The 19,517-nt window shown below is 42.3% G+C and overlaps 1 protein-coding gene across 7 annotated transcripts in view; it reads right to left on the bottom strand.

Annotated features, from left to right (window-relative positions):
* Nucleotides 1–19,517, bottom strand: part of Gnb1 (G protein subunit beta 1) — a 60,323-nt gene that overhangs the window by 17,344 nt on the left and 23,462 nt on the right. For 5 of the 7 annotated variants that reach the window (XM_075946611.1, XM_075946616.1, XM_075946613.1 and 2 more), the window contains exons 2-5: nt 17,830–17,878; nt 8,873–8,969; nt 4,755–4,793; nt 3,157–3,263 (exon numbers count right to left, since the gene is read on the bottom strand). In XM_075946611.1, the coding sequence (XP_075802726.1) occupies nt 3,157–3,263; nt 4,755–4,793; nt 8,873–8,929 (203 nt within the window). In that variant the 5' untranslated portion in view covers nt 8,930–8,969; nt 17,830–17,878. The remainder of the gene's footprint in view (nt 1–3,156; nt 3,264–4,754; nt 4,794–8,872; nt 8,970–17,829; nt 17,879–19,517) is intronic. The other 2 variants (XM_075946617.1, XM_075946618.1) reach the window with 1 other exon arrangement.

Raw genomic sequence — 19,517 nt, 5'->3', positions numbered from 1 at the left:
GATAAAAACCTCACAGGACTGGGAAAACATTGCGAATATTACAAGTTACACACACACACACACACACACACACACACACACACACACACACACACACACACACACACTATGTGTATCCCTACTCAGAAGTCAAAGGAAGAGGTTGTTTGTCCTGCTCGTTCATTCTCTGAAAAATTCCTTTCTTTAAAGCAGAATTTCTCACTGAACCTGGAATGTTTTTTTTTCCAGGTAGGATCAAGCATTCTAACTCCACCCCACTACAGCCCTGGGGTTAAGGGTTGGTCTGGCCAGAACCAACTATTCCATGTATTGCTAGCAATGTAAATTCAGGTCTGCAAGCTTGTGCTCTAAGAATTCTTAGCTACTCAGACAACTTCCCAGTCCACACAGGCAAAAAATCAAATTGCCAATTACCACAATGAACAAGGACAGTCATGGACTGCAGCTTTGAGTTATATATTAAAAAAAAAATTATAACAACTTTTTCTTTCCGTTTTGATATAGTTCTAATATGTAGTCCTAGATAGTCTGAAACTCCCTATGTAGACTATGTTGCCCTTGAACTCACAGAGATCTACCAGTCTCTACTCCTGAAGTACTCATGAATGAAGAACTCAAAAGCGTTTACCATTACACCCAGCTCAATAACCTTTTACTATGAAGGCGAAAATATAAAGATTATGTAAAGGGGAGGGGAAATATATAACCAGAACATCTCCCTAAAGAGCTACTTTGGATTATAAGATGCAACCACTGACTAGCCAGAAAGAATAGTCACCTGAAAGTTTTATTTGCTTTTTGAGACAGGACCAAGCTGCCCCAGAACTTGCTATGTAGCTGAGACTGATCTTGAGCTTCTGTGATCCCCCTGCCTGTACCTCCTGAGTTCTGGGGTTATAGGCATGCACCCGCCCCGCCCCCCCCCAACCTCCCAGTTACCCAATACTAGCAACATCCCAGGGCCTAGTACATGCTAGACAAGCAACAGCTCTACTTTGTTGACTGGTCTGTTGAGAGTCTTAGGGTTATGTTGTCTAGTTCAAAGAAAAAAAAACATGTCATACTCCCTCTATACCGCCCAAGAAAGAGAACAGACTAAAAACCACCCATGAGCCTTCCCTGTTCACAAGAATATCATGACCTTAAATCTGGGGTCCCACTGATACACACACCTTCCTTCTGACCCATGGTTTTCAAGACAAACTCATGCTTAAGATTAGATGGAATATCAGGCTTCATCTCATGCTAACTGCCCTTTACTGCTCAGGCCACACACTTATCCATAGGTCTCTGAACACACCTGCACGAAGCACACCTTCCCAACACCCCAGTGAGAGTTTAACTGCTGAGATTCCCAGTCCAGGGCCCTGGGCTACTGACCAAAGCACAGCTACTGCAATGTTCTCATGTATGGAAGAAAAGCAGAGATTACAATCTGTCTATTACCACTTACCTTTGATAATGCACTCTCTGATGAATTGATCAGTAGGAATATGTTCTTTCATTTTCATACTTAATTTTATAAATCATTAAAAGGTAACTTTGAATTTAGTAATTTTCTAATTTTACTTATTTATTTTGAATGACCTTTATTTTTAATTGACAATTATGGACTATATAAATTGCCTAATGTTTACATTACAGAATGATTGAATGAAGTGAATTAACACAGTCATTACCTCACCTGTTTAGAACCATTTTGCAGTGGGAACATTGAAGGTCTATACCAGCACTCAGGAGGCAGAGCAGGGGGATCTCTTGAGTTTGAGGCTAACCTGGTCTACAGAACGAGTTCCTGGACAGCCACGGCTGTTTCATGGACAAGACCCGCCTCGAAAAACAAAACAAAACAAAAATCTATTCTTGGCCTGAACGTGTACTTTAGTGGTACACCAATTGCCTAGACTCTAGGTTCAATGCCCAGCACTGCAAAAACAATCAATGGATAAATCTACTCTTAATTTTGACAGCACCAACACAATGCATACATGATCTCTGAAGTAGAACCCTCTGAGAAAAGAGCAATACCCCACCCCCTTTTTCTTTTCTGATGAGACTGCTTCCATCATTAAACGGTCACGTAAAGCACTCATTTGCACAGCAATTGTACGGAGACCCTGTAGAGAACTAAAGATAGAATTGTTTGTTCTCCAGCTGTTTACACCCTACAGCAGATCATTTCAGAAACAAAGAAAAAAACAAGCAGAAATTCCATTCTGGCAACAGAAAATGGGAAAAGAAAAAGAAAAAAGAAAGGGGGAAAAAAAAAGACCAAAGGGGGTGTGTGCTAAGATTCTGTTGGGTCTGGAAGGGCTTGCTATAGCCACACAAACCATGTTGCACTATGTTTCATTATCAGTGTAAAAAAAAATGACAAGAGACCCAGAAGTCCAATAAATGGTAGTTATCAAACTATAAAAGATAAATAAGTAGAAGGTAGGACCATGTAGGAAGATAAAGACAGCCATTAATTTATATTCCATACAGCTTCCCAGTGAGGATGAAAAGACCACTGAAGCCCACATTTAGTTTTTGGGACCAGTCTGCTGCTGGAAACTTAGTATCTTTTTAGTATCTTTTTCTTCATCGTCCAATTCTTTTTTTTTGTTTGTTTTGTTTTTCGAGACAGGGTTTCTCTGTGGTTTTGGAGCCTGTCCTGGAACTAGCTCTTGTAGACCAGGCTGGTCTCGAACTCACAGAGATCCGCCTGCCTCTGCCTCCCGAGTGCTGGGATTAAAGGCGTGCGCCACCACCGCCCGGCTTCATCGTCCAATTCTGGCATTACAACTCAGCCAACAGAGTAGCTGGGGAAACTGTGATCCAGAATCTAAAAGATGAGGGGTGAAAGCTGGTGCTGGCATGAGAAAGACAGTGGTGCAATAAGCCAGTTAAACGGAGATTTGAATAGAGAACCTGTCAACACCAGACCTGGCTGCAGGCAGTGGATGGAACAAGTTTTCTAACTCACCTTCTCTCACTATGCAGCCTCGACTAGCCTGGAACTCACAAGGATCTGCCTACTTTTCCTCCTGAGTGTTGGGATTAAAAGTGTGTGCCACTACGCCCACACCAGCTCAACTTTCTAACCACTGTCTTTTAGAAATCCTAGCAGTGAGCTAACATTTCAAGCACTGCTTGGGAAGGGCCAGTTCATACCTTGAGTCTGTGCCCCAGTGCATGGCATAAATCTTGGCCAGATGACCCCTCAGCGTTCTTCTGGTTCGCATTTGGATTCTTCCCACTGGATCAATGTTGTTTGTGATCTTAAAAAATAAAATTAGTACAGATTAGCAAATAGACTCTCCACTTGTGTTCCAGTATAGAATATCAACTGAGAATCAAAAATATTGAATGGAAAATCCTGTATTTACTTAAAAGAATATTTTATGTGTATGGTGTGTCCCTGAATGTTTGTGTATACCAAGTGCATGCAGGAGCCCTAGGAGGTCAGAAAAGAGACTGCATCTGCAATTACTGACAGTTGTGAGCCACTGTGGGGGTGCTGGAAGCAGAATACAGGTCCTCTAGAAGAGCGGCAAATACTTTTAACTGCTGAGCCATCTCTCCAAAAGCCAATTTATACACTTTAGATTGCACCTGCTCTTGAGGAGCACAATTAAACTGTCCATCCTGCAGTACCTGCTGTGTAAATCCCCTTAAACATACCGCATGTCTATTAGCAATATACTGCAGCAATCAAGCACTTACGCGCCACGGTGCCTATGCCACTCACCACTTTACCCAGTGGGCAGGCACTGTGGTATCCCATATCATTTCACTACAAACAGTAAGATATTTTAAGATCATGAGTGTATACCCCATGTGACTACTACAGAAAAGCCCTAATTTTAATATTGCTTCATTAAATTATGAGTTATCGCCATCTTTAGCTAATATACAAACCATACTTTCACCGTCATGGATATTCACTTAAAAAAACAAAACAAAACTGTGTCTTTGAGGTCTGAGGGCCAGGCATCAAATCCCCAAGAGAAGGTGGACGTGTGTTTACTGTGCTAGTAACTTTCCATTGTCAACCTGACACAACTTAGAATCACCCAGTTAAAAAAATCCTCTGTGGGGTACTGTCTGGACTATCAACGGATGTGCAGGGTCCAGACCATTGTGAGCAATACCACCTCTAAGCAGATGATCCTTGGCTGTTTAGGAAGTAAGGAGTAAACAATGCTCCTCCTATGGTTCCTGCCCTGACTTTACTCAATGGTGAATTATGACCTAGAAGCAGGTCTAAATCAAAATAAATCTTTCATTCGCAGGTTACTTTTAACCAAAGTGCTTCACCACAGCAACAGAACTACACCACAGCAAGAGCTGACGATCACATGTATTTTCAATAACTTCTAAAATGAATCTTTATTTATTGGGGTAGAGGAGCAGCACATGTTTGCAGAGCCCTAGGGACTGAACTCAGTGTTGAATTGGTGGGAGGTACACGTTACCCACGGCGTCATCCATCAGCCCTGTACATGCTTTACAATCAGTTTGATTCTTCTGGACACGAGTCTGGCAGTAAAACTGTTTGTCATGTGGAAGAGATCTCATTTTCATTTAAAGAACATCCATTGGTCCTCACTGCCTATCTACCATCAGAACCAACTTCCAAATGATGTCTTGATAGTGGTTTTACATCCTCACTCTACAGGACAGACTACTCATTCCAGAAGTTCAGCATGAAGGTAACAGCCCACACTAGACTGCATTACGAATGATTGACAGCTGGAAGTGTTTCTTACCTGAGAAAGAGTTGCATCAGCACAAGCTTTACGAGCATCCTATGAAATAACAGATAGGAATTAGTTATATTTCACTTTCAACCTCACGACTGACTTTCCCTACCATGGTTTCAGGAAGCCTCCACTGTCAGGAACAAAAGCACAGTGTGCATGATGAAGCATTCTTTTTTGTTCAGGTCACAGCAGAAATGATTCACAATCTCTGACCCTGCATAAAACATGCAGACTCCACAGAACTCTGGGGTCACTGGAACTACAGGCAGCCCACATACACCTGCTCTGTCTTTCCCACAGCCTCTGTGAGAGCAGGAGGAGTTACAAGGAAAGAAACAGGCTGAAGACCAGTTAGCTATCCAGGCCAAAAACCTTCCCTTTGAGAATGCATATCCAAGGACTTTATTTTCAAGCCAAATAATGATTAAATTTAAGTTCTATGAGAAGAATAAGGGACCTAGAATTGTTAGTAAAATTCTAAAGAGACTTGGCAGGACGGTGGTGGTGCACACCTTTAATCCCAGAGCTTGGGAGGAAGAGGCAGGCAGATCTTTATGAGTCTGAGGCCAGCCTGGTCTACAAAGCGAGTTCTAGGACAGCTAGGACTACACAGAGAAACCCTGCCTCTAGAAAAACAACACAAAAAAACAAAAATTCTAAGGAGACTGATAACAAAATAGTAGTAGGCAATCTTTGCTATCTATAAAACCTACCAATGCAGCAAAGACCTACAAAAAAAAATACCACAATAGTTTTTTTCTTTAATTTTTTACTATGTTTTCACTAATAAATGAAATAAGCCTTGAAATCTCAAAATACCACATACATATAAATACAGAGATATTCATTATGAAGAAAAATGAGACAACCCCACTTTTAAAAGGTCAAAATTTAAATACAGGCAAAAGTCAAAGGAACTGATAACCTTGACTAAGAACCTGATGACTGCGCAGGGCTTTAATTTATTAGGACGGCATGGCAAACACACTGAAATGACCATTACTATATGGACAGACTTCTAGGTTACAAGTCCGCCTGAATGATTCTGCTCGCAATCTAAACACAATTATATAACCAAGTATTTCTATATAAAAAAAATTGGATTAAGTGCACAGAAAAGGCTTAAAATAGCTAGTCACTCTCAAGTGTTTTTCATGCCAATAAGTCTAATACTTTCAAAAACCATGCTTGTTGATATAATGTATAGCCTTGGGTTTAAAAGACTAAAAAATAGGGGCTGGAGAGATGGCCCAGAGGTTAAGAGCACTGACTGCTCTTCTAGAGGTCCTGAGTTCAATTCCCAGCAACCACATGGTTGCTCCCAGCCATCTGTAATGAGAACTGATGCCCTCTTCTGGCCAGCAAGCATCATGACCACAGCAATTCTTATAAAGGAAAACTTTCAATTGCAGTAGCAGCTTAGTTCCAGGTCAGTTCATTAGCATCTCGGTGGGGACCAGGAACGTGTGCAGACAGACATGGTGTTGACTACCTACATCTTTATCTGCAGGCAACAGAAAGTGAACTGTGACACTGGGAGTGGCTTGAGCACAGGAGACCTCAAAGTCCACCCCACAGTGACACTTCCTCCAACAAGGCCACACCTCTTAGTAATGCCACTCTCTTTGGGGGTCATTTTCTTTCAGACCACCACAGAGGGTGTTTCACATGAAAAACAATCTAAGAACAAACAACACTTCCTAGAAAGAGACAGTGAGACTCTGTCTCAAAAACAAACAACAAAAAAGGCACTCCCTTTCCATTTGGAGACTCAATGGTCTTCACCTCTCCTCACCAATTCATCGTAAAAGTAGCCTGGTGTTGAGAGACAAGGTCCAAATCCAATGCACCCATTTGTGAGGATGACACTCATGCTAAGGGCTGAAGCAGAGTGTCTTTACTAGGAATAATCAAAACTGGTGCTGTCCACAATGGAGGTCTTGTGCCACGAGCTACTCTGTGCACGTTAAACACAGTGAGTGTGAACTAAAGGATGCCCTGAGAGTGAGGCGCTGAACTTTACGAGCAAAACAGAACTCATGTGAAAGCACTGTAAAGTACTGGCCGCAATGATACTTGTGCTTAGCTAGATGGAACTAGATCAAACTTGTTGAAATTGTTTTTACCTGCTTTTTATGTTTTCCCGTGGGACAGGGCCTTGTATTGCCTACTTGGTCTCAAATGTCACGCGTAACTGAGAATGGCCTTGAACTCCTGATCCTCCTGCTTCTTTCTACCTCTTGACTGCTGTACACAGGGACACTAACTATGTAGGTGTAGAAAGGAGGGCACTAAGGACTACACATGTGACAGGAGTGAAAACACGGGGTGCTACGTGGCTGTAACTATGCAGCACTGTAAACCGCTCGCTTTTCTCTTTTTCATCTTTGTTCTAAGCACGTTTTCCCCAACACCTGGGCTTTCGTATCCTTTCTCTAAATTTACCCTCTGCCATGTAGATGACTTCCATGCCAGCCTAACATTAAAAAAAAAATAGCTATCTCTACCTCGTTCCCCTTTAAAAAGTCCAAATACAAGCCCAACACAGTGGCACATACCTTTAGTTCCCTGCACTTGGGAGGCAGAGGCAGATAAATCTGTGACTTTGAGGCCAGCCTGGTCTACATAGTGATTTCCAGAATAGCCAGAGTTACATAGTAAGAACCTGTCTCAAAAAAGCAAAACTTAAATCATACTATAGTTTAGGACTATCTTCAAGATAGACTTGAAAAATAATTTCAGATAGTTACTCAACACAACTCCTTTGTCCCTCAGAATTTTAATTTTTATATTCTCAGCTTTCAGAACTTCTGAGACAAAGAAAAGATAAAAAAAATCTCAAAAGCATATGATCTCTGCAAATGCCTCAAACCCATTCTGATCTCCAGCAAAGATAGAAACTGGGAACCATGGCCGGGCAGTGGTGGCACACACTTTTAATCCCAGCACTCGAGAGGCAGATGCAGGTGGATGGATCTCTGTTAGTTCGAGGCCAGACTGGTCTACAAGAGCTAGTTCCAGGACAAGCTCTAAAGCCACAGAGAAACCCTGTCTCGAAAAATCCAAGAAAAGAAAAAAAAAATCAAAGTTGGGGAGTGGTGGCACACGCCTTTCATTCTAGCACTTGGGAGGCAAAAGCAAACAGATCTCTACGAGTTGAAGGCCTGACTTGTCTACAAAGGAGTTCCAGGACAGCCAGGGCTGTTAAACAGAGAAACCCTGTCTCAAACAACGATGACGGGAAAAAAAGAAAAGTTAGCCAAAACGGTGCTGAAGATTCTCCGTAAAGTTCCCCTGGCAGCCTGCACATACTGACAAAGTAAAAGAAATGTGACTGTTCAACAACAGGCAGACACTGACTGCCTAAACAGAGCCCTAAACAGAATGAAAACTGGGTTTTTCCTAGTAAATCTTAAGTCTTTTTGCCTAGCTCTTTAGACAAAGTCTAAGAAAGAAAACATATACTTTAATTGTTCAAAGTCAGCCTGGTCTACATTTTGAGTTCCAGGATAGTCGAAGTTACATAGTGAAAAGAGAAACCTTATCTCAAGTAACAAAAAAATAAAATACAAACCCCTAAACTATTAAACCCACATTCACCTGGTATGTATAAGGGCTCTCAGTTCTACCTCTAGCCCAACCTCAAAAGAATCAGATTAGCCAGGCGATGGTGGCGCACGCCTTTAATCCCAGCACTCCGGAGGCGGATAGAGAAATCACTCTGTGCGTTCAAGACCAGCCTGGTCTACAGAGCTAGTTCCAGGACAGGCTCCAAAGCCACAGAGAAACCCTGTCTCAAAAAACCAAAAAAAAAAAAAAGAAAAAGAAAAAAATCAGATTACAACGAAATTTATCTTTCCCCTTCATTTTTTTTTTTCTGAGAGAAGATTTCTCTATGTAGACCAGTCTGACCTCAAACTCACAGACACCTGCCTGCCTCTGCCTTTCGAGTGCTGGAAGCTGAAATTTATCTTTCATTTAGTTTTGTACTCAGGTAGATAAGTCTGTTCTCTCTGGTGGCCCAAGAGCTGTTGTATACATTTCAACAGTCATTCTGGAGCACTGTATGGAGTCATCCAGAACAGGAAACTTCTGATCTGAAACAGACACGCACTGATACTTACTCTGATCTGGTTCTTCAGTTGCTCGGCCTCCTGCCGCAGCTGGTCAAGTTCACTCATCTTCAGGTCTCAGTGCTCTCCTCACTTCAGAATTCAAGCTCTGCAACAAAAACATGGCACAAAATAAATAAGCTACAGTAACACTGGCTGATTGAAAATTCACAGCTAAGAGCACTAACTGCTCTCCCAGAGGTCATGAGTTCAATCCCTAGTAACCATATATGTGGCTCATCCATAATGAGAGCTGGTGCCGTGCCCTCTTACAGCCTGCAGGCATACACGCAGGCAGAACAATGCATACACAATAAACAAACACACAAATAAATTAATTAATTTTGGGGGGGATCACTTTTGAGTAACTTATAAAGCAAGTAAAACACTGGGTATGGTGGTGCAAGCTTTTAATCCCAGCACTTGGAAGGCAGAGGCAGTCGGATCTCTGTGAGCTCCAGGCCAGCCTGGTCTACAAAGTCAGTTTCAGAATAGCCAAGGCTACATAAACACCCCAGTCTTGGAAAACCCTTAAAAAAAAGAAAGGGGAAAAAAACAATAAAGAAATTGAAAACTTCAGAGCTATGGTCTCATAAAACAGAACTTTCCTGCAGCATTCATCAAAACTTTTAAAGTCCTACATAGAACTGGATTAAAACCATTTTTTTTTTTGCCGGTACAACAATGTCTAATACACACCACTGGACTGAAACATCATAAACTGTTAGTGCCAGTAGTGGTGGTGCCTTCCACTACTTAGGTGGCTGAAGGAAGACCTTAAGTTCAATGCCAACCTGTACTACAGACCCAGTCTCCAGAAAAATAAAATCACTTAAAATAATACAGATAACACAGGCCTTTCTCATCATGAAAAGATTGCATCTCTCAGAAACCAAGAACGAAATGCTAGACATCCAGAATAGCTACCACACGGAGAAACCAGGAATAATTTCTTCAGGAAAAGGACTGGGGCACTCTGGAAAACTACAACTTTAAAGCTATGGCAGTCATCATGAGACTTAAAAGGACAAAGGGGATCCAGAAGTCCTCTATTTCCACCAAAACCCTAGGCTGTGGAATCCCAGGAAGCTCAGAAACATCTTGACCCTTCTAAGCACAAACGTTCTGAACAAGGCTGGTCACGTGCTGCATACCCAGTCATACAAGACCTCTCCAAACTCTAAGGTCATCCTGTTACGACTTTTTCAGCCCGGAATGCAGAAGTTCAGTTGGTAGAGTGCTTGACTAACATATATGAAGCTCTGGATTTGAGTCCAGCCCCAGGATAAATGGTGTGCAGGGGTGTACACCTATAATCCCAGCACTCTGGAAATAAGCAGGAGGATCAGAGTCACCCTTTAAGGTCATCCTTGGCTACATAATTTGAGGCCAGCCCGAGATATATCCTACTACTGTTTCAAAATAGATAAGCAAACAAACCTGACTTCCGGGACTGGGATACAGTTCAGTTAATAGACTGCTTGCTACAACGTTTAAATCCCCACAGGTGTGGTGCCACCTATAGTTTCTCTCCAGGTGGAAGCAGAAGTTCAAGGAGGTCACTATTAGCTACATAGTGGTTTGAGACACTGCCTCAAACACAAAGTCCACAAAACCCACTACAGAGTATGGTGGTGGAATGCCTTTAGTCCAGCAGTTGGGAGGTATAAACAGAAGGATCTCTGTGAGTTCAAAGCCAGCTTTATCTACATACCCAATTCCAGCATTGCCAGGACTACAGAGACCCTGTGGAGAGAGAGAGAGAGAGAGAGAGAGAGAGAGAGAGAGAGAGAGAGAGAGAGAGAGAGACAGAGAGACAGAGAGAGACTGACTTCTTCAGAGGAAGTCATATGTGGACGTGCCTGTGTGCCGGCTGAAATTCATTTCCATAGCCTAAGGTTGGCCTTGAATGCCTCTTGCCTCAGAATCTCAAGTGCTGAAATATCAGGCCTCATAGGTCACTGTACCTGGCATACAGGCTACACTTCTGACAAAGATGTTGGCTTTAAATCAATCAATCATAAATGTGATCAAAGCAACTTAAAACTAAAGATAAAATTACTTAATAGCAAAGTGATTTATACAAGGACCTTGACCCTACAATGCAAATTACACAGGGTATTTGTTTGTTTGTTTTTTTTTGTTTTTGTTTTTTTGTTTTTTCGAGACAGGGTTTCTCTGTAGCTTTGGTGCCTGTCCCGGAACTAGCTCTTGTAGACCAGGCTGGCCTAAAACTCACAGAGATCCGCCTGCCTCTGCCTCCCGAGTGCTGGGATTAAAGGCGTGCACCACCACCGCCCGGCAAATTTATTTATTTATTTATTTGTTTGTTTGTTTATTTATTTATTTTGTATGCAATATTCTGTCTGTGTGTATGCCTGCAGGCCAGAAGAGGGCACCAGACCCCATTACAGATGGTTGTGAGCCACCATGTGGTTGCTGGGAATTGAACTCAGGACCTTTGGTAGAGCAGGCAATGCTCTTAACCTCTGAGCTATCTCTCCAGCCCCTAGAGTATTGGTTTGTTTAACTGTATTTTAGTTATGTGTGTCATGTAAATGCCTAGTATCCCCAGATCAGAAGAAGGTATTGCATCCCATGGAACCAGAGTTAGATGGCTGTTGGCTTCCATGTAGGTGCTAGGAATCAAGAGTCATCTCTCCAGCCCTTCCCCCAGTCAACAAAATTTTTGTGTAAAAGTTAAAGAGGTGCTTAGGGTATAGGGGATAAGGCAGAGACACGTGCATTCTTGGGTTCAATGCTAGTTAACCCAGTTGAAATGGAACCTTCTAGGTCAGTAGTTATCAGCCTTCCTAATGCTTCCACCCTTTAATATGGTTAGTTCCGTGGCGCGCGCCTTTAATCCCAGCACTCGGGAGGCAAAGACAGGTGGATCTCTGTGAGTTCGAGGTCAGCCTGGTCAACAAGAGCTAGTTCCAGGGCAGGCTCCAAAGCTAGAGAAACCCTGTCTTGAAAAACCAACAACAACAAAAGTTCCTCATGTTATGATGACCCCATCATAAAATTATCTTCATTGCTACTTCAAAATTCTAATTTTGCTGTTATGAATTAAAATGTAAATATCTGTGCATACCAATGATCTTAGGTGACCTCGGTGCAAGGATCATTTAATCCGCAAAGGGTTGAGACCCATAAGGTTGAAAACCCCTACTTTAGGTTTAGTGAGAGGCTCTGTGTTGATAAATGAGGTAATGAATTAGTAAAACAAGAGGCCAAGATTGGTCTACATACATACATAGATGAGTACACCTACCTGCGTGCATTGATACACACACACATGCATGCACGAACACACACACAATAATAAAATAAAAATTAAACCAACAAATCTTTAAGTGTGATGGCATGCCTCTAAGCTTCAGAACTTGGGAGAAGCAGAGGTAGAAGGACTGCACTGAGTCTGAGGCCTCTCTGGTAATATAGTGGGCTCCAGGCTACCTAGGACTGTGTATCAAGATCCTGTCTCAACTCTTCCTCAAAACTCAAAGTTAGTTTCACATGGCTTAACTAATCACTGTTATTTTCATTAAGAGTAAAAACACATCTTGGGTAAATCATCTGGATGACCCCAAGCGTAACTGCTCAAGTTCCTGATACTTTTCTATTCTACAGAAAAAACGAATGAATACCATCGATGAAGATTCACACTATAGGCTCCTGATGCATACACTTGCAACAAGATCCCTTCCGACTAAGTGCCTTTGCTGTTGGGCAGTGCAGAAACACTTGAGAAAATGAGTTTGAGAGTAACTACCAGTAATGGGCTAAGAAAGGCCTACAAGGTGCAGCTGTGCACTACAGGGACGCCCCACATTCCTAGACTAGCACCTGCTGTTGCTGTTGCTCTCTAGGAAAGCAGGCTATGCAGCAACACAGCTTCCAAAAGATTTCTGAACACAATGGTAGTCTCATTTTCTGTCAATTCTCTGCACCTGTTATTTCCTCAATTAAGAGAGAATCTTGCTAGCCAGCCTCGTATGAACTAATATTTATCGTTACACCTAGTCTGACCTCATACTCCACTTCTCCAGTGTTATCGTTACAGGTACGTACCACAATCTCTGGCTACAGTGGTTCTTTTCAAATGTATTTCTTGAGTGGATGCTTGACTCGCTAGAAAGCTCCAGCAAGGGAGAATACCTCAGGCTTCCCTGGACATCCCTAGCATTAGAGAACATTATTTACTTTTTCAGGAAAAGACTGGGTCATTCTGTCTTTAGCACACAATATTTAAGGACTAAAGTTTAAGAATATTCCTATACAACAGAATAACATCATGTTGTTTAGATAGAAAGATGTGGTGCATGTTAGTCTTGCATGTGTCTGGCTTGCTTCACTGGTTTTACTCAGGCTCACTACACTCCAGCACTTCTTACCCTACAAAGTCACTCTGGCTATAAAGATCTACCACCCAATCCAGCATTCAACTAAGAAAAAGTAGCAACCAAAGTCACAAGGTACCCTGAATTAGTTCAGTCAACACACACCAGATGACCCGGACACAAACACTAAAGCTGAGTTAGCTTTAAATCACAAAACTGAAAACAACACACTAAGAGGATTTTGTGAACAGAGGAACTTTCTGAGCTGTCTCAAAAGCTCCTCAGGCTTGGCGGCCAATGACTTTACCTAAATAGCCCATTAGCTTTATAAAGATTTTTCACTAGGTTTCTAGTAAACCCATTTTCCTAGTTTTAAGCACTATAACTAGGTGACTGTCATATATTTTTTTTCTGTAGTATATAAAGAGAGTATCCAATTAAATGAAAGATTTTAGGCCAATGAGATGGTTTTGTGGGTTAAGACTCTTGCTGTTCAAGCCTCATGACTTAAATTCAACCCCTAGAATGTAACCATGTAAAGATAGAAAGAAAACCTGGCTCCATAAAATCACCCTCTGATGCTCACAGTATGTTAAAAAGAAAGAAAAGAAGAAAGGAAGGGAGAAAGGGAGGGGAGAAGGATCTTAACAGCTAGCAGTCTTTTTCTAAAAAAATGTTTTATCTGTTTGTATATGTGTATGGAACACACCTGTTAAGGACAAAGAACAGCTTGAAGGAGCTGGTTCTCGTGTTCCATGCGCATTGAGTACCTTTATCTGCTGTCCTAATATTACCTTTTCACGCCTGAATGAAGTGCAGCACACACTACTATTTACAGTTTTAATACTTTAAAATGAATGTATGTTTAATAAGTCTTACTTACATTTAATCACTTTTGACTTTCTCTTCAGTGTTGTTAGTCCCTTGGCCCTTCTGGAAACCCCACCATCAGGTCTGCTTGCCTGGGCAGCTCTTCTCCTCCAGAGCATGTCCCAGGTAAGCTTTGGCTATGCTGAGGTGGCATTTTCCAGTCTAATCCACTAAGACAGGACCTGCTGAGGCCTCATGACTGCCCATGACCCACATCTGACTTCAGTTTTAAGTTAGAACTGCTGTTTAGGAAATCTGAATAATTTAGAAACATGGGGCTAAGAATGCAGCTCAGGAGAGTGCTTGCCCACTATGAGAACAAACAAGCTGACGAGACCTATCCTTACTTTAAGTAAAGCATTAGCATGATTAGAATAGTTTACACATGTGGTATGAGATATAAAATCCTCAACGTGTGACAAAGACAGCAGCAGCATAATGCCCTCCAATCAAGACCCTGTGAAGGAAGGCGTGCAGAGTACCTCAACAGTGACCTCGGGGTCCTACTATTAGACACTTGGGCTACAAGTCTGCTACCGACAAAAAACAGACATATGGGCTGTCAAGATGGTTTAGCCAGTAAAGACACTTGACATCAAACCTGCCAGCCTGATTTGGACAGCTCAGGATTCACCTCATAGAAGGGGAGAATTGACTCCTGTAAGTTGTCCTGACTTCCCTATGTGCGGTCTGTTGCAATGTACACACACAAAATAGACTATAATTCAATATAATTGAATATAATTCACTCAGGAAACAGAGACAGGGAGATCTCTGTGAGTTCAAAGCCAGCCGGATCTACAGAGAAAGTTCTAGGACACTCAATGCTAAACAGAGAAAAACTGTCTGGAAAAACAAAAACAAAGAAAGCAAGAAAAAGAATTTCAGTTTTTCCAACATACAAATAGGACTTCACTGAATCAGGTTTTACTCTGGTCTGGAACATCATCATCTATATCACAGAGCTAAAACAAAAATTAAATGAGATAATCAGTCTGACAGTCCACCCCCATCCCATAAGCCTCTCAGTGATTATACTACTGAAGTGTCCCCTTCAACAGAACAACTCCAAAGTTAACAGCTGACATCTGAGTGGAAGTCATATTAACAGAGAACACTACTGTCCTTCTTCGAGATGTTATTTTCAATGACAGGAATTTCTTTCTTTTTTCTTTTTTTGGAATTTCGAGACAGGGTTTCTCTGTAGTTTCTGGTGCCTGTCCTGGAACTAGCTCTTCTAGACCTGGCCTCGAACTCACAGAGATAGGAATTTCTTAAAGATTTGAAGTTATGAAAGTGGCTGGATTTATAAGTGAATGTCTTTGATCCGGGCACTCAGGAGGCAAAGGTAGGTGGATCTTTTGTGAGTGTTGAGGCCAGCCTGGTCTAAATAGTGAGTTTCAGGACAGTCAGACCTACATAGTGAGATTCTGTGTCAATTTGAGAGAAAGAAAGGGATGGAAGGAGGGAGGGGAGATTAGAACTGTGAAGCCCAACAAACAGCACTAGACCTGAACATAAACAGGGAGCTGTACAGGGAGCAACCGTCAACACATTTTCTAAGTGTGATAACAGTATTGTTTTATGTTTAAAGGTACTGAAGTCTTTAAGAATAAAGATTCTCCTAAAAACAAGCAAGAAATAGAGAAATGGGTAGGGGCACGTGTAAGAAAAAGATCAGCGATGAGCTAGTGATGATTTTAGTTTGCTGACAGAATTTTTTCAAGTGGTTAACTTCTTGTACGAATTTCAGTTTTCTATTAATAGCCACCTTTTAAATTTGGTAAGGTGGAACATACATCTAATCTCAGCACTCAAAAAGGTAAAACAGGAGGACACTGAGAATTGGGTCAATGTGGGCTATACATTAATATCCTGTTTCAAACCTCTTTCTTGTCCACTACCTCCCCCCTAAATTATTTGTGAACTTTGAATCTTGATTCTTGACTGAAATGTAAAAAAACAAAGAGAAAAGAAAGCTGGGTGGTGGGTGGCTCATGCCTTTAATTCCAGCACTTGGAAGACGAAGGTAGGCAGATTTTTGATTTCCAGGCTAGTCTGGTCTACAGAGTGAGTTCCAGGAAGCCAGGGCTACACAGAGAAACCCTGTCTTGGAAACCAAAACAACATAATGCAAATACACAGTAACAGCTAGGCATTATTGCAAATGCCTAACTCTTGTTCTGAATGATTAGATACACTTTTTTTGGCCTTTGTACAGCATAGGCACAGGCATGTACAATACCTGCAGGAACACGCACACACACAAGGATGGAGAGATGGCTGTTTCAAAAACTAAGGAAGAAGGCTCAGGAGAGATGCTCCAGACATTAAGAACACATGCTACTCTAATGGAGAACCTGAATTTAATTCAGCTTCAAGGCATTTTGAGCCCTCTGGCCTCTGGGGACGCCTGCACTCACATGCAAATACCCTCCCCCCCACACACACACACAAAACACATATCCAATTAAAAATAAAACTTAAAAAAATACACATGCATGGACACACACACAAATTTTTAAAATAGAGAAATGGGCCAGATGTTGGTGGCTTACACCTGTAATCTCAGCGCGCTGAGAGAACGAGGCAGGAAGATTGTTTGACTTGTTTGATTGTTTGATTGTTTGAAGGTCAACCTGGCCTGCATGGTGAAACACCAAAGGGAGGTTGGGGACAGCAGGCTGAAGAGATGAGATGTCTCTATGGTTAAGAGCACTGGATGTTCTTCCTGGACATTCCCAGCACCATATAGGAGATAACAACTATCTGTAACTCTTTCTCTTTGGCCTTTGCTTGCACTGCATGCACATAGCACACAGACATACAGCAGACAAGACATCTAGAAATATAAAATACCAACAAAGACCTTTAATGCCAGCGCAGGGGAGGTAGAGGTACAAGTCTGAGGTTAGCCAGGCCTACATTTAGTAAGACAGACTATCTCAAAAAGAGGGGGTGGGGTACCAGTTACTTGAGAGAACACTGAGAGAACATGAGGCAGGTCAGGGCCAGATTAGACAATACAGCAAGAGAACAGGTAAAACTGTGACAGAGTAATAGAGAACATTTGAAAGAAAGTAAAACTTATAACAAAGGAGCTGGAGAGATGGCTAAGTGGTTAAGAGTACCAGCTTCCCTTCCACAGGTCCTGAGTTCAATTCCCAGCAACCACATGGTGGTTTACACCATCTATGATGAGATCTGGTGCCCTCTTCTGGCCTGCAGGCATACACATAGGCAGAACATTGTATACAAAAACAAACAAACAAACAAACAAAAAACCCAATGAGATTAATAACCCTGGGCTGGTGGTAGATGTAACTTGCCAGTAGAGAACAAGTTTAGCATGGGCAAGGACCTCAGCTTGACACCCAGAAGAAATGTAAATGCTGTACTTTAAGAACTGATGAGTGTTGGGCTCTGTGGCTTACACCTTTAATCCCAGCCCTCAGAAGGCAGGTGAATCTGAGTCCCTGACAGCCTGATCTACAAAGTGAACGCCAGAACAGCCAGGGCTACACAGAGGAACCCTGTCTTGAGATATAAAACAAAACTGATGAGTATCAGGATGGACACAGAGCACACTTTTAATCACTGCCCTGGGAGGCAGAGGCAGGTGGATCTTTGTAAATTCAAGGCCAGCCTGGTCTGCATAGTAAGTCTACACAGTCAAAGGTACATAGTAAGACATTCTCAAAATCCCCCACCTCCAAAGCCCCACAAAAATGACAACAATTATATATGTGAAGTTACCTTAATTCAGAAGTGTTTCTGGTCTGTTTTCCCACACATGTAAGTCTATCTGTAACAACAGAAAAGATTTTTATCATATTGGGGCTGTGCTAACAGCTACATTAGCTACATTGTAGAAAACACATACACAATCCTCTTCTCTATGACTCTCTCCACCATAAATTTCTACTCATTATAGAATTTAATTTTTCAGCACTGAAAAATAAAGAAATGGAGACCAGGCACTCAGCCTGGTCTTCATAGTGAGACCTTGCCTATGCAAGCGCGCGCGCGCGCACACACACACACACACACACACACACACACACCCTACAGAAATAGTAAACAAAATAAAGAGACAGGGGCTGGCAAGATGGCTCAGCGGATAACAAAACTTGATGCCAACCCTAATGACCTGAGCTCAGTCCCTGGACGCCACATCAAGTAGGAGAAAACCAACTCCCAAAAAGTTGTTTGGACCTACCTATCTACCTATATACACACAGCCATGTACATAGTAGATAACTTCAATTACGACACATCCAAAATATGCAGATCCACGGACAAACAGCAGGAGCTGCATAGGGCCATACACAAAGTATGAAATTTTATTGAAAACAGGCCTCCTTTGAGGGTGACAAAAATACAGACTTAGGTAGGGAGGCAGTTGCACAACAATGTGAATATACTAAGTGCTACTGAATCATTCTCTTTAAAGTGTTTTGATTTTCTATTATGTGAATTCCACCCTAAAAAAGATAAGGTGGGCGTTGAAGTGGAAGTTAGGGAACACAAGTTAATCAGTAAAAGCAAGCTACATCCACCTCCAAACGTCCTCTCGGAGAAGGTCCTATGAGCACACGCCTGAGGAACCATCAAGTTCTCTTAGTCTAGAGGAAGGCCTCAACCTGGCACCCTGATTTATTTTTTCTCATTTTTTTTTGTTGTCGTTTTGTGAATAACAGCCCTGGCTGTCCTGGAACTTGCTTTCTAGGCCAGGCTGGCCTCAAAATCAGAGATCTGCCTGCCTCTATCTCCTGAGTGCTGGGATTAAAGGTGTGAGTCACCACTGCCCAAAATGTTTATTTACTTTTAGCATTTTGTTTTACTTTGTCTTTGAGACAGGGTTTCACTAAGTAGCTCTGTCTGGCCTGGAACTTGATATACAGACCAGACTGGCCTCAAAGTCACAGAGATCTGCCTGCTTTTGCCTCCTGAGTGTTGGGATTAAAGGTGTGTGCCACCATACCCAGCTTACCCTGCGTTTGAATAGGAACGACCCCACAGACTCAGGAGTTCAAATGCTCGGCCCATAGGGGGCAGCACTATAAGGAGGGGTGGCCTTGTTGGCGGCTGGTGGGGGGGGGGGTCCTCATATGCTCAAGCTACACCCAGTGTGGGGCAGAGCTGTTTTTGCAGCCGTCTGTGGAACAAGATGTAGACCTCCAGCACCATGCCTGCCTGCACACCACCATGATAATTAGAGACTAAACCTCTGGAACTGTAAGCCCCAATTAAATGTTTTCTTTTATAGGAGTTGCCGTGACTGTGGGGGCGGAGGTGGTGCACACCCGAATCCCAGCACTCAAGATGCTGAGGCAGACGGACCTCTGTGAGTTTGAGGCCACTCTGGCCCACACAGTAAGTTCCAGGACAGGTCCCAAAGCCAGAGAAACCTGCCTTGAAAAATCAAAAAATTAAAGAGAGAG

This window comes from Microtus pennsylvanicus, chromosome 13 (assembly GCF_037038515.1).
Source record: "Microtus pennsylvanicus isolate mMicPen1 chromosome 13, mMicPen1.hap1, whole genome shotgun sequence".
Classification (NCBI taxonomy): domain Eukaryota; kingdom Metazoa; phylum Chordata; class Mammalia; order Rodentia; family Cricetidae; genus Microtus; species Microtus pennsylvanicus.
This window is presented reverse-complemented; position numbering and strand designations above follow the sequence as displayed.